We start from the raw sequence: 16,501 nt of genomic DNA on the forward strand, positions 1-16,501 counted from the left end.
ATAACCAAATCCAACAGCATATTAAAAAGATAATAAACGTAATTAAAAACAAACATCATATGATCATCTCAATAGATGCAGAAAAAGCATTTGACAAAATCCAACTTCCCTTTATGGTTAAAATGCTCAGCGAAACTTGCACAGAAGGGACATATCTTAAGGTAATAAAATCCATCTCTAGACAGACCCATAGCCAACACCACACTGAATAGAAAAAAGTTGGAAGCATTTTCTCTGAGAACTGTAATAAGACAAGGATGCCCACTTTCACCAATGCTATTCAACATCATGCTGGAAGTCCTAGCCAGAGCAGTCAGACAAGAGAAGAAAATAAAGGGAATCCAGACTGGTTAAGAGGAAGTCAAACAGTCACTATTCCCCAATGTATATGGTTGTATACCTAGAAAACCCTGAAGACTCATCCAAAATACTTCTAGGTCTTATAAATGAATTCAGTAAAATCTCAAGATACAAAATCAGTGTACACAAATCAGTGGCACTGCTATGCAACAATAGTGACTAAACTTAGAATCAAATCAGTAACTCAACCTTTTTTACAACAGCTGCAAAAAATAATAATAATAAAATACTTAGGAATATAACCAAGGAAGCGAATGATCTCTACATGGAAAACTACAAAACACTGCTGAAAGAAGTCATAAATGACACAAGCAAATGGAAACACATCCCATACTCAAGGATGGGTAGAATCAATATTTTGAAAATGGCCATACTGCCAAAAGCAGTCTGCAAATTTAATGCAATTCCCACCAAAATACAGTCATCATTATTGCCAGAAATAGAAAAAACAGTTCTAAAAATCATATGGAAACCAAAAACAGTCTGCATAGCCAAAGCAAGACTAAGCAGAAAGAACAAATCTGGAGGCATCACCATTACCCAGCTTCAAACTGCTATAAGGCTATATTAATAGTTACCAAAACAGCATGGTACTGGTATAAGAATATGCACCAATGGAACAGAATAGAGAACCCATAAGTAAAGCCAGATACTTGCAGCCAACTGATCTTTGATGAAGCAAACAAAACAAAGTGGGGAAAGGTTACTCTATTCAACAAATGGGGCTGGGATACCTAATGGCAAGCCACATACAGAAGAATGACGCTGAATCCTCATCTCTCACCTAATATGAAAATCAACTCAAGATTGTTCAAGGACTTAAATCTAAGACCTGAAACATAAAAATTCTAGAGGATAACTCTGGAAAAACTCTTCTAGACATTGGCTTAGGCAAAGAGCTTATGACCAAGAACCAACAAACAAATCCAACAAAAACAAAGATAAAGAGATTGACCCAATTAAACTAAAAAGCATCTACACTGCAAAAGAAATAATCAGCCGAGCAAAGAGACAACCTACAGAGTGGGAGACAGTATTCACAAACCAAGCATCTGACAAAAGACTAATCCGGAATCTGCAAGGAACTCAAACAAATCAGCAAGAAACAAGCAAACAATCCCATCAAAAAGTAAGCAAAGGACATTAGTATATATTTCTCAAAAGGAAATGTACAAATGGCCAAAACACAGGAAAAAATGTTCAGTATCACTAATTATCAGGGAAATGCACATCAAAACTACAATGAGACATCACCTTACTCATGCAAGAGTGGCCATAATTAAAAAGTCAAACAAATATTAGATGTTGGTGTGGATGTGGTGAAAAGGGAACACTTTTACACTGCTAATAGGAAAGTAAACTAGTACAACCACTGTGGAAAACAGTATGACGATTCCTTAAAGAACTAAAAGTAGAACTACCATTTGATCCAGCAGCCCACTAGTGGGTATTTACCCAGAGGGAAAGAAGTCATTATGTGAAAAAAAAACACTGCACACACATGTTTATAGCAGCACCATTCACAATTGCAAAAGTGCGAATGCCCATCAAGCAAAAAGTGGATAAACAAAATGTGAGACACACACGCGCGCGTGTGTGCACGTGCCCGTGCACCCTGTGGAACACTACTCAGCCATAAAAAGAAATGAAATAATGACATTTGCACCAACCTGGATGGAGTTGGAGACCATTATTCTGAGTTATGTAACTCAGGAGTGGAAAACCAAACACCTTATGTTCTTACTTATAAGTGGGAGCTAAGCTATGAGGACTCAGAGGCATAAGAATGATACAATGGACTTTGGAGATTTGGTAGGGAAGGGTTGGAGGGGAATGAAAGATAAAATACTACACGTTGGGTATAGTATACACTGCTCCAGTGATGGGTACACCAAAATATCAGAAATCAAAGAACTTGCAAGCAAACACCACCTGTTTCCCCAAAACTATTGAATCTTTTTTTTTTTTTTAAGTAACTTAGAAGAAAAACAACAACAAAAAAGAAGGCAACGCATTGGGAACCTTGTGACATGCAAGAAGAAGTTTGTTATTCAGTCATTGTATAATCATGTGATGGGTTCTTTCTGCCACTGCACAGAGACCCCAGCTTTGCAGTAAAGAAAGAGTTTAATTGACTCTAGGCTGGCTGTGCCATGCTGGAAATGGAGTTATCACTTAATCACTTGAAGCCTCCTAGGTTAGGGGTTTTTCAAAGGCAGTTTGTGGGAGGGGGTGCGGGTGGCTAGGAAATGGGTGTTTGCTGCTGATTGGTTGGGGTACAACCATAGGGGTGTGGGAAGTGAGCCTCCTGGGTGCTGAATTGCTTCCAGGTGCGTCTGGGTGGAGCTGTGGATGTCAGACATGCAAAACACATGAACAGATATCTCAGAAGACCAGTCTACAATAGTGGTGCTATCTGCAGGAGTAATTGGAGAAGTTACATATCTTGTAACCCCCAGAATGTAATGTCTGGCAATTGCTTACGTCTACATCTTAGCAGAATTCAGGTTCCTCTCTCCTCTTAGCCTGGTAGTTTTTCATTAGCTTTACAAAGGCATTTGAGTTTTGGGGCAAGGGCTGTTACCATTTAAACTGTAAACTAAATGTCTGATAGCTTGAAGGCTAAAGGCAAGATGGGGGTTGGCTAAATTAGATCTCCACTGCCACAATTTTCTTGTTGTTAAAATATTTGCAAACATGGTCTCCACTGGAATCTGTTATATACCAGCATTCTGAATTATCCCTTTGGTGTTCTGGAGCTTTTTAAAAACCAGAACGATGTATCAGAGTCAGATTCAGGAAGTGTGTGAAGCATGCCTTTCCTGTGTTCATGGAAGGCTATTATGAAAGGAGTTGGGAAAGAGCACAAGCTTCACACCTTGACCTCAAGATCCATTTTAGGAAAGAATACTCAGAAAAGGTGGAAATTAATTCAGAAACGGTTCCCTTTAAACTGTCTGTGCCTGTGTCCCTGTTGGAAAGGCTTTGTGTGCTAGTGGCTCACATGCCTCAGTTTGGAGACCACTGGCCCAAGGATGATGTGTAAGTTTCCCAGCATGGCACCCCCACTATCCCCAGTGCTCTTTGCGTCTCTTCTCCTGCTGGACAGTCCCTTGCCTAAGCACATGCATACACGCATTTGCATCACCAAGAGCTTTTCCAAGTGTAGCTTGGGAGTGAGACCAGAGGAGAAACAATGTCTAGCTTTGGGGATCAAACTCCTGGGAGAGTTTAATCTTTTTCAGAAAGGATTCCCCCTCCTTTCCCAAATATACCGCAGCTGCTGCTGTGCACCTACTCCTCTACCCCGTGAGATACCTCGAAGTCGTGAGCTACTGTTTTTTGTTGAGAGTATATTATATCCTGTAGGGTTTTTAGAGCACAGTAAAAGGTTGAGAGTTACAGCCATAGAACATTCTTCTTATCTAAGAGCCTTTATTTAATTCCTCATTCTCTTCTTTTCACCTGCAGTCCACCCTCCCCTCCTTCCACACGAGCACTTGCTGATGCTTCAAGTCCTGCTTCAGATGTCACCTCTTTTTTAAAGACTTTCTTGCCTTTCTAAAACAGAATATTTTTTTTGGTGTACCCACATACTTATATTTTTCTGTCACATTTTATACATTTTTATTTCTGCGTTGACTTTTCCATTAGGATATGTGTTCTTCCAGGATAGTGATTCTGTCTTAATTTATCTCTGTATCCTCTGTGCCAAGGCCAGGCCTAGCACATAGTGAGTATAGAAGTTTGAACATGAAAAGGAGGAGGGGGAGATGGATGAAAAATAGGGTGAGTTTGTAAATAGAAACCTAAAAAAGAGAAGACATCTGTGTATTTTTTTTATTAGTTAAAGAAATAATAAACAGTTTGTAAACTCTGATTTTTCCACCTAACTCTGTAGATAGCACCTGGGTTTTTCTTAAGTCACCTGCCATTTCCTAAATATCAGCCTTATGTTCAAAGTCATGCTACGTTCATTTTTAAAAGAACAAAAGTCTGCTTAGCAAGATTTCACAGCCATGAAGCACGTGCAGATGATGTAGGTTACCTTGGTGAATTATGAATCAAGCCATTAGCTAAAATGTCTGGAGCTGATTGTGTTGCTCTCCTGCTGAAGATACTTTTATGCTGCCTAAGGTATGAAGATGATGATGCTGTCATCAGTGCAGCACTCGGGGCTCCTCCTCATGTTGTCATTTCTGCTTCATTCTTCCTCATTCTCTGACAGGGCTTTACTTGTGTCAGAGGTGTGTGAACCAGAGCAACTCCATCTTGAATAGGAGCTGGGTGAAATAAGGCTGAAATCTACTGGGCTGCATTCCTAGACAGTCAGGCATTCGAAGTCACAGGATGAGATAGGAGGTCAGCATGAGATACAGGTCATAAAGGCCTTGCTGATACAAGAGGTTGCAGTAAAGAAGCAAGCAAAAAGCCACCAAAACCAAGATGGCGACAAGAGTGACCTCCAGTCATCCTCACTGCTACACTCCCACCGGTACCATGACAGTTTACAAATGCCATGGCAATGTCAGGAGGTTACCCTATATGGTCTAAAAAGGGGAGACATGAATAATCCACCCCTTGTTTAGCATATCATCAAGAAATAACCATAAAAATGGGCAACCAGCAGCCCTCGGGGCTGCTCTGTCTATGGAGAAGCCATTTTAATTCCTTTGCTTTCTTAATAAATTCGCTTCCACTCTATGGACTTGCCCTGAATTCTTTCTTGAGTGTGATCCAAAAACCTTCTCTTGGGGTCTGGATCGGACCCCTTTCCCATAACACTTTCATTCTGCATTTCAGCCAGGCCCATGTACTTCTAGGTGCTCCACTTGCGCCTTTGACTAGTGATCTCTTGAAATTCTTCCTTTCTTGTCTTAGTTTCTGTTCACTCTTGAGGACTCTCCTTAGAGATGTCCCCTTTCAGCAACCCTTTCCTGACCCTGCCTGCCCCTCATTTCCAATCTGCGGAGTGCCCCTTCTGAGAGCTTCCACGGTGCCTTGTGTTTACCCTGCTGTAGTTGTAGGGTGATCATGCCTCTCTGTAATGTCTTTTATCTCTCCGTATTTAGTACTAGACTTTGACAGACCCTGGGGCAGAGCCTTGATCTAACTTTGTCACCAGCACTGAGCCCAACGCAGATGCACAGTGTGTGCTCAGTGGATGTTGCTGAATGAATAAACAGAAAGCCATCGGTAGTGTGATGTTGTGCCCCTTCCTGCATGACATCTGATTAGGGTGGCATTGTCCTGATGGCAAACATTTGGTCTGAATTTTTTATGTCATCTATCTATCTATCTATCTATCTATCTACCTATCTATCTATCTATCATCTATCTATCTATCTATCTATCTATCTATCATCTATCTATCTATCATCTATCTATCTATCTATCTATCATCTATCTATCTATCTATCTATCATCTATCTATCTATCTATCTATCATCTATCTATCTTCTATCTATCTATCTATCTATCTATCTATCTATCATCTATCTATCATTTATTTTTGTTGTACTTCAGGTTCTGGAGTTTTTTTGTTTCTTTTTTTCAAGTCCCTTAAAGTATCCTTTTGTGATGTCTCTGAGGGCTTTCTTGCAGGAATTACTGCAAAGTAACTGGGGAATTTTGGAACATTCTGGACCACAAGTTTCCAGGGACATATTGAGAACATATGATTTTATCGTACTTCCCTTTTTTTGAGATGGAGTCTTGCTCTGTTGCCCAGGCTGGAGTGCAGTGGTGTGATCTCAGCTCACTGCAACCTCCATCTCCCAGGTTCAAGCAATTCTGCCTCAGCCTCCCAAGTAGCTGGGATTACAGGTGTGCACAACCATGCCCAGTTAATTTTTTTGTATTTTTAGTAGAGACAGGGTTTCACCATGCTGGCCAGGCTGGCCTCAAACTCCTGACCTCGTGATCTGCCCACCTTAGCCTCCCAAAGTGTTGGGATTGCAGGTGTGAGCCACCGTGCCTGGCCTATTGCACTTTTAAAGAATCTTGGCTTTCTCTGTATGTTGATCAGAGTTGTTCAGTAAGTTTAGTAGCTATTTACTGTTTGTCTGCAGTATGTTAAACATTATGTTAGGTTAGGGATACAGAGATTTTAAAAGCATAGGTTCTATCCTAAAGCATCTCATTGTCTAGTCAGGGGAATGTACAAGTAACTAGATGATTTAAATGCAGTATTCTTTGATATAGATCAGGAAGATTCCTCAGAGGAGGGAGCACCTGCACTGATTCCGGAAAGATAGGCAAAGTCTTAAGAAATAGTGATTTTTTTTTCTCAGAAAACTATAGTTTCAAATTTTTCTTTGAAATAAGATTTTCTTGCAGTGTTTTTTAAATGGGAATCTAATGAGACATTTCCACGTAATTATCTTCAGTATGCAAGCGGCTCTCAGTGGCTTTCAAATCAGATTCTTTAGCCTGGCATTCCAGACCACTGATAGCTTATTCTCAGTTTATCTTTTCAACCAGAACTGTTTAATATTATAGATCAGAAATCAAATGATGGGCCTACAGGTCAGATTTAGCCCACTACCTGTTTTTGTACAACCCTTAGCTAAGATTGGCCTTTACATCGTTTTAAAGGATTGCAAAAACCAGCCAACCAACCTAATAAAAGAATATCTAACAGAGATTATATGTGGCCTGCGAAGCTTAACATATTTACTGTCCAGCCTTTTATGCCTCGCCGTGTCTAAACTAAACTGCTCTGGTGGTTACACATGTATCATGAGCCCTTCTACTTATGTGCTTCCTCAAGAGCACTTTTACTGTCCTGTCTTTTTAAACAGTGTCATCCATCCATCCATCCATCCATCCATCCACCCACCCAACAGAGAAGCATTATGTCTGAGCCTCCATTCTGGGCTTTGGGAATGTAGCGGTAACAGGCAATAAGCAATAGAAACCCAGTGTGTCAGTTAGGAGGAAAAAATAATGCAGGGCAAGGAGAAACAGGTGGAGAGAGTGCCAGGTTTCATGGGGTCAGGGAAGGTCTCTCTGATAAGGTGACATTTGGGTCAAGTCCCAAGAGAAGTAGAGGGGCAAGTCATGAGGGTGCCTGGGAGAACATTCCAGTGACTGACGACTGTGAAGGCTCTGAAGGGGCCTGCAAGGGAGCTGGGGTGTTTGAAGTGGCCTGAGAGTGGAAGGCAGGGAGGGGACAGGATGAGAGAGGCAGGGTGAGGGGAAGGGCAGGTCGCACGGAGCCTGATAAGGCATGAAAGCCTGGCTTTTATTCTTAGTGAACTGGGAAGCCGTTGCATGGATTCTAGCAGAGGCGTGACTAGAGCAGCTGTGTGTTTTTAAGATACCATGGTGCTGCTAGGGAATTCTGTAGTAACAAAGCGACCCCAGTGTCACCATGACCCAGCACAAGAGAAGCCCCCTCAGGGGCCATACCCACTTGGGCTCTCCTCAAGCACCTTGTCAGGAAAAGGAGTGGGACTGGAAAATCGGGCGTGATTGCCTTAGCCACGTGAGTGATATATGACACACCTCTCATTTTTCATGGGCCCACCTAGTCACGTGACCTTATCTAACTACAAGGGGGTTGAGAAGCGTAGAGAAGTGGCTGGAATGTATGGTGGGAACCCCTGTCTGCTACAGCCCACCCTTTTATTCACCAAGCTTTCTTTCCACCACAGAAAACACTCTGCTCCTCCGCTAGAGGAAAGAACCCAGGGTCCTCCTCACTCCGTGCAGCCCAAAGTCTGCATAATTCGCAGTAGGCTGCGCTTCAGGTCCAGCTGTGTGATCCAAACTGTGAACTAAATGGACAAATCCTCTGACCTGCTTCCCCCACACCCACCCCGAGACACAACTTATATGGTGAAGCAGGGACAAGATAATGGCATTAAGCACTCACCTTGGAAAGGGAGATGATAAGAGACACCTGGCAGACACGACTGTGACACAGCTTAAAAATTCTGCTCTACAGACATTCTGAGGGCTTCCCTACTGTGGGGAGGCAGGGTCCTTAATTAGCCTTTAATTCTGCTTTGTAGGGGCAACCTTGTTGTCCTTTGTCCTCCATGACCCCAGTTCCTTCCCTCCAGGGAAGTCCTCTCCACTTCCTTCCTGGGCCACATGAGGAGTGGATGTTGGAGGCCTATACCCTCAAGATTGAAGGCCCAAGTATTAAGGTTTAGACACTCACAGGCATTTTTAACTCAGGTTTGTGGTTTCTTAGGCAGCACTGCTCTCAGAAATTTAATAGGATTCTTATTTATTTGACTTCTCTTAATGCCGTGTGCCCATAGCCACATCTACAGGGTCTTTTTGTTTGTTTTGAAATATTGTGCTATATATCTTTGATGTATCACCCCCATGCATTATCTCTCTCCACGTAAAGGGGGCTGGCTTAAAGCTGTCAGGTTTCTGTTTAAGGACGGCATCATTAATTGGATCTCTGCCCTGAGTCATTTTGTCCAAGTGAAAGAATTTACGCAGTGTCGCACCCTTGGTTTATCTCTTCCCTGAAGCATTTTAATCTTCTAAAAGTTTTAGTTGGCATTTGTTATATAAGGATTTCTCCTTCTTATGTCTGACTCATGGGGTCTAGAATTCCTAAGTTGATTTTTTGTTTGTTTGTTTGTTTGAACCCAGTATGGCCCTGAATTTCTGGGCTGTTTCTCTATTCTGTTTCTCCTGCTTGTGATATGGACAGTATTTCTTGCAATACCCGCAGCATTGTATAACATCCAACACACTTCTGGTGTTCCATTTCCCAGCCTCTTTAGAGCCGCAAGTTCATTAGGGGTATGATCTGCCCCCACAAATTACCACACATAATAGTTTTATTAAGTATTTTTATTGCATATCATAGATTACGGTGTTTTTCTTTTTCTTTTTTTTTTTTTTCAATGCCTGATACCTGAAAATCAAAGCCACATTGCTGCACTCTTCTACCTGTTATATGTCAGAATAAGCTAAGGTATGTAGTGGCTTTTGGTAGATAGTCCCTCATACACCTAATCCAGTAAAAGACCGCAAAGAGGCCTCTACCACAAAGTCACTTCAGGATCCAGGCTGATAGAAGCCTCATCATTTTGTATTGGCGCCATCTGGGCCCCATGTTCTCCTCAATTGTTATGGCTAAAACAGGGAAACTGGATGATGATCCATGTGGGTTTTTTTTATTGCTTGGCTCAGAAATGGTATATGTCACTTTTGCTCAGATTTCACTGGCTGAAAGACAGCTCATGCAAACTACAAGGGAATTGACAAATGCCGTGGAAGAGATGGAATGCTTGTGTTTGGTGAGCACCACTGTCTCTGTCACACTGGGAGGCAAGTTAGACCCATTGCAGTGCTCTTTATGAGAGCTGATGGCTGCTGGGAACTGAGTGGTGGCAGTGAAGGTGTTAGGAAGTGATTCCAGCCCAGGCATATTTTGAAGCTAGACCCAGTAAGATTTGCTGATGTCACTGATGATTCTTCAGTCCCTCTGCCCTCTTCTTACTGTATTATCTCCCATTGTGTACGTGGTTTCTTTGTGAGCCTGGTTCGTGTTTTTATCTCATTTTTATAGGGTTTGGAAAGTAGATGTTTAGAACCTATTTATTAAGTGATGAAACATATTAGCCACTTATCTTTATTTCACAAAATCCATTATTATTTTTAATAGTGATTACTAATTGCTGCAGGGAATAGTGAAAAATATAATCTTGGTTGGATATTATAGTAATTATGTATATGAATGTCATGTTAATGCTGTGAGCTTCAGAAAAGAATATTAAGAATAATGGTACCGTGGGGCCACTAGATACAGTAAAGAAATTGCCATTTTTTTTACTCTGGTACATTTTTTTCAATCATTTCTTTCTTTTACTTCTGTTCCTTCCATTATAGGACAGTTTAAAGAAAATAAATCTACTAGATGTAAATTCAGTGTTAAACATGTAGTTTTTAATCATACCCTGGAGTCTTTCAGCAATGAACCTGTTTTTAGAAAGTATAATAATAAAAAGCTTGAGTTAAGTAAAATGCCTCGTCAAAGAAAACCCCTTACATATTTTTAATCATAATATAATTCTGCTTCTTAGAGGTTCTGGCTAGCTTAGGAAAATTAACTTAGGATTGCATTTATTTACACTGTCTCGTTCAGTGTCAGGTTATATAGTTATTTTGAAATATTTAGTTCTCTGGAAGTACTATTTTAAATAGAAAAAAAATTTCTGATGACACTGTAGTGATGAAGTCAAATAATTTAATCTCTCGAAAAATTGTACCTGTCTCTCATAACCTACAGCAAGTTTTCTGAAAGCATAGACTTCAGGGTGAGGTCTAGCGTCAGTAATGCTGAGGAGACAGAGTTTATACATACAAAGTAGGTGGGTTATGCACTTGGATGTCGGAGCAGAGGACTTGCAAGTGGAATGCTTATAGAGGCTGGAGAAATAGATGAGTCTAGATTGATTCCAAGTGTCTCGGTAATGAAACATGACTAGGAATTTGCCTTGCAAAGAAGAGGGAAGGGAGCATTTCATTGAGACAACATGGCAAGTAAGGGCACCAGGTAATGACAAAGAGTCAGTGTGGCTGTATCTTAGGGTTTGGGTTACAATTATACCATGAAGTCAGAGGGTTAGCTGGGGGCCAGTTTATGACAGTTCTTGAGTTCCATGTTAAGAAATCTGGGGAGCTTATTTAAAAAAAAAGGTTTTTCTAAAAAAGAATTATATGACAAATTTATAAGGAAGATGAAAAAGTAACAGGGGAGCGGATGGCCTGTGTGTTTTACCCACTGGTCAAATTAAATGTCAGCATCTGTTTACGGAGCACTTAATATGGGCAAGGCATTGTGCTGTTTTACATATTATCTTATTTAAGTTCTTAAAATTGTGTAGTAGGAGGCAGTTTTTACATTTTGTAGATGAAGAAACAAAGGCTTGAAGCACTTTGTCAAGTTTACTAAAGTCACACCAGTAGTAATTATTAAACACAAATTTTCTGAATGTATTGTTCTTTCTGCTTACCATATATTCATTCCAGGGTTGGTTGACAAAGGCAAGTCAAGTTGTGGACAACAGTGATCTCATCTGGACCTATCTAAGGGGATAGGAGCCCATTGTTTCATCCAGGACCCTGTTTCCTGCACATGTGAATTAGCTGTCTATCCCTGTTCTTAGCCAGTCTGTTTTTGAAACTCTTCCACATCACACAATAGGCTGGGAAGAGTATATACATTTGACTGGCTGATATAGCCAAATAATTTCCCAAATTTATATTTCTTGCGGAAATAAATGTGAATAGAAAAAAAAAGATTCACTCTACTATAAATTTTAACTCTTATTTGGCCTTGATTTGGTCATTTAGCATTCAACCAGCATGCACTCTCTAATAAACTCAGAGCCTGTGAGGATGCAGAAATGATTGAGTGGATGTTGTGTGATGTAACGTGGCAGGGAGCGCTGACTTGTAACCAAGTGTTCTGGATTCCAGTTTTTACTCTTCTCACTCACACGATGGATGAACCCTAACATACCACTTAGCCTCCTGGAGCCCAGTCTCTCCGTCTACATAATGAGAGGAGGGGTGGTCTGTTGAACTAAACACAGATCTAGTATCTTGTATTTCTGAATCACAGGGAGAGACTCACAGTTTATTTGTGGGAAAACACAGTAACATAATTAATACTTGTCAGTCAATCGTGGCTTCTAATTTTTTTAATGGCTTAGAGCCAGAAATCTGGTAAGAAGTGGGGACTAGAGAACTTGTTTGAAAGCTTTATTTGCAATGCATTTCCAGTGCTGTTGGAAATAGTACTTTCCTAAAGATCTCTTATCAGTATTTATATAGGATTAGGAAAATGTCACCTATTAGCATTTTAATGTCATAATTCCGTGTTAAGTGACTTGGAGGGAGCTAGTAGGAAAGAGAGGGTGGGGGGCAGCTTACCTCCTGGTGCAGTCACTCATGCTATGTGTTTCAGCCTAGTCCTGCTTTTCAGAATGACCAGACGTGTATAATGACTGCCTTTAGGAAATAGAAAAAAAATGAGACTTTTGTTGTAGGAGTCTTTATCTCTTTTTATTTCAAAAACAAAAACAAAAATAAAAACAAACCACTTCAGGAGTTCACCTCATATTTCTTTGAGGATATAGTAACAATGTCCTTGAGTAGCTGGCAGGAGACTGTAATCCAGGATCTGAAGCAGCACCAATCAGTGAGGCCTGAGAAGGCGCCAGAATTTCTCAGAGGTAACTCCCTCTTCTATCAGCAAAGCTCAAAGTTTAGACTTAGTTTTGTATTCTTGAGGGTAACAGCTTAATATTTTAATATTAGAAAAATATAACTCCTACACATTCTTGAGAATAAGTGAGCTTAGTATTTTATTAATTAGAAAAATATAACTCCCATATACCTTACACAGTATACAGGAGTCTGATGCATGTCACTGAATAAATGGGTGAAAACAATGTTGTTATAGAAATTTTGGAAAGTAGAAAAGAAAAAAAAAGTTCATAATCCTAACACCTTAATACAGCTAGTGCTCGACTTACGACCACGATTGGTTCCGACAGACCGGCCGTAACACGATTTGGTCATAAGTTGAGTAGGCTATATGTACAGTACTGTGAAATGATGTTATAAAAATCTTTAAGTCATATTTTATCATAATTTTCTTTGTTCATTTTATGCCATTTGTATCATCTCTACACCATTTTGTTTCTTATTTTTACATTCGTCAGGTTTAAGTAAAACACTGCATTACCAGTACAACTGGTTTAATATTTGCAAAACATACAAAATTACAAAATACAGGTGCATACAAAAATACAAAATACAGGTGTAAAAAATACCATAGGAAACATTTTCCCAATTGCACTCGGAGATGGTAGTGCTGCCGGAAGCTGGTCCGCACTGTCGTACGCCCAGCTGGGCAACGTTTGCGCTGCCAGACGCTGAGCAGTCATGGCTAGCGATTGTGGTCGTAAAGTCGAATGATCGTAAGTTGTGTAGGTCGTAAGTCGATCAATACCTGTAATATATACGTGTATGTCTGAATATGTTGTACTGGCCTGAGCATAGAAAGTTAACTGGCCGGAGCATAGAAAGTTAACACCAAGATAAAAGTATGCCAAATTGCAGGGTCTTTATTGCCGGCGGTCACGGAGGACTCGCGTCTCTTCAACTCGTGGCCCTGAAAGGAGAGTGTCAAGACCTTTTATACCCATAAAACCACCTCAGGAGTGAGGGTGAGGGTCAGGGGTGGGGGTGAGGGGCTTCAGACTTTCTGAGAGCTAGTGGATTCTGTAAATCACTTCCTGGGCGGAGATGAGGGTGAGGGTCTCAGACATTCCGAGGGCCAGGGGACTTTGGACATTCTGATTGTTACTTAAGTGGTTCAAAAAAGTCAAGATTAGCATTTGTTTACACATTGTCTGGGTAGGGTGGAAATTACTGTCCTTAATTACTTTTTACAAGTCGCAGGGGCCAAGATGGCATGGGTTTGGACTGCTTGCCTGTCACATTTGGGCTGCAGAGAGCAGTTTCAATAGAAAGCCGAGGTATGGTTGAGGTGTGCAGTTTTATGGGGCTTTTACCATGTCACAAATACATATTTAATATATTTGTATATATACATATACTTTATAGGCATGTACAGGTTGAATATCCTGGATCCAGGAATCTGTAATGCTCCATGATCTGAGGCTTTCTGAGTGCCAAAATGATACTCAAAGGAAATTCTCATTGGAGCATTTTGGGTTTCAGTTTTGAATTAGGAATGCTAAATTAGCAAGTATTCTAAAATTCAAAAGAAATCTGAAATCTAAAATACTTCTGGTTCCAAACATTTCAGATAACGGATACTCAACCTGTATATACACAGATAAGATACACACACACACACACACACACACACACACACACAGGTTGTATGTGTATATATACATAAAATAGAAAAAATATAAAATGCAGATATAGTTTAAAGTTTAATGTAAACATTATCTAGAGAGTTTTATGTCCTGATTTCTAAGATTTAACATTCTATGACAAACATACTCCAAAATGCATTAGTTTTTATAGTTCTGATTTTAATGACTATATAATATTCTAGTCAGTTATTTATTATAAACTAATTATCATTTCTTCTATCAATTAGATTAATTTAGAGGTTATATTGATAGTCTTATTCCAGTTAAAATCTTTATGCCTGTATTTCTTTCCTTCTTTTGACTTTTTTCCTTATAATAAGTGAACAGAACCTGGAATACGGTTCTAGAAATGACTCCTCATTTTTGCAGCAGTCAGTGTGAATACTAGTTTCATCACTTTACCTGCTTTGGATATTAACATTTTTAAAAAATCTTAATTAGTAGTTTAATTTTGTTTTCTTCACAGAAGAAAAACTAATATAAAAGTGCTATTTATTGGTTAAAATCATATATACAAAAATTTCACTAACTCATTAACACTGAATATGCAATATGTAATAATGCAATGTTCTTTTGTCTCACTATTACATAATTCTTTTTTTAAGCTGTCTGTGGAAGTCCGTAAAGAGATAACTAGAAAGGCTATTAAGACAGTCAAACATTTTATTGAGAAGCCAAGGAAAAGAAACTTAGAAGATGAAACTCAAGAAGCTGTGGATTCTAAAGTTACCTATGCAGATACTTTGAGTCATCTGGAGCAGTCACTTGCTCACCTGGAAACCCTGAGTCATAGTTTCATCGTTTCTCTGAAGAATAGTGAGCAGGTAAAGAAATGGAAACTTCTGGATGCTAGCTCTGTATTAGTATATTCTTTCTTTTTTCCTCTACAGTTACATTAGTAGTTTTGATAGGGTTTTCAGACTTGCAGATATCTTTGAAAATGGTTCTCAAGCCTTTATTGGTTAACCTCTTATTACCTGATTGTCTGTTCAGTTTCTACTTCTTTCAAAACGATTTTAAGCCACTCGGTACAGTTGATGTGGGGAGATGGAGGAAGCAGATGAGACGGTAGAAGTGGAGATGGTAGCAGGAGTTGAACACTGGATAGCTGCCTGGAGTTGGGGGAGTGGCCTCTAAAATTAAGAAATGAGAAGACGGTGGTTCTCAGGCTTTACTTCTAGCTGGTAGAAAAAATAAATAAAAAATAAAATTTTGGTTTTGTTTTTCCCCCTAATTTTCAGAAAAAATCAGAAATAGCCTCTTACTAGACCCTGCTTTTTGTTAAATGCGTGCCCTTATCCTGTTTTTATGTTGCATGTTTCCAAAATAAAATATAACTTCATTAAGAGGAATTTTTTGACTACTAAAATTGTTCCTAGTTGGTTTCTAGTTCCTTGGTGTCTCAGAAACACCACCATAAAGTTTGGGCTCCCCTGCCCGTGATGAGGTTTGAAGACCCACGTGTTAGGACTGGACGATGAAACCAGAAGCTCTCTGAGGCCCTGAGAGATTTTGTTCTATATTCTAACAATTGTGGGATTTGAGATAAAAGTTTCTATAACTGGAAACGGTGCTTAGGATTTATAAGTGAAAACAGTGCTTAGATATATGAATAGTATTCCATTTGCCCTTTAATACTATGGTAAATGAACCTTATAAGTGGCCGTTAACCTCCTCTTTCATTTTTCTTAAACCTTACACATTTATTGAATTGCATTCTTGCCTTGTAGAATGACTAGAAGGATCAGTCAGTGGTGAGTTCAGATGATGAGCAAATGGGAGACTTCAAAATTTGTACACGACATAAATGCAAAGCCCTCATTGAAAAGATAATGGGAAGAAAAAGTTTGATAGAAATGTTATTTCATTTTGTGTTTGGGAGTGCCTATTTATCTGTCTAATGAGTAATGTTAAATAATGATATGAACAATGTAGAAGCTTTCGCAGGGAACAAATTGGCTTTACCAATCTTGATTTTATCCTACTGACATTTACAGTACTACAGTTCATAATTATGAGAACTAGAGTAAAATTAGAATCTTCAAGGAAAAGTGACTTATACTTATTAGTGTAAATTTTTAAGTACTTATTTTTTAAATGAACACATTTAAAATTATTTTTAAAATCATATTATTTTTAATATACTTTTTAAAACCCAGAGTAATTTGTCATTACTCTCTTTGAAACAAGTATTGTCTCCCTTCCTTCCTTCCTTCCTTCCTTCCTTCCTTCCTTCCTTCCTTCCT

General features: G+C 39.5%; 1 protein-coding gene across 4 annotated transcripts in view; it reads left to right on the top strand.

The window, feature by feature from the left end:
* NBAS (NBAS subunit of NRZ tethering complex) overlaps positions 1-16,501 on the top strand; it is a 434,255-nt gene that overhangs the window by 294,421 nt on the left and 123,333 nt on the right. For all 4 annotated transcript variants that reach the window (XR_004273780.1, XM_032294320.1, XM_032294322.1 and 1 more), the window contains one exon: positions 14,861-15,079. Coding sequence is in view for 3 of the 4 variants with exons in the window: in XM_032294320.1 (XP_032150211.1) it covers positions 14,861-15,079 (219 nt within the window). In the remaining variant the exon portion in view is untranslated. The remainder of the gene's footprint in view (positions 1-14,860; positions 15,080-16,501) is intronic.

This window comes from Sapajus apella, unplaced genomic scaffold (assembly GCF_009761245.1).
Source record: "Sapajus apella isolate SASKATOON/1434 unplaced genomic scaffold, GSC_monkey_1.0 scaffold31, whole genome shotgun sequence".
Classification (NCBI taxonomy): Eukaryota; Metazoa; Chordata; class Mammalia; order Primates; family Cebidae; genus Sapajus; species Sapajus apella.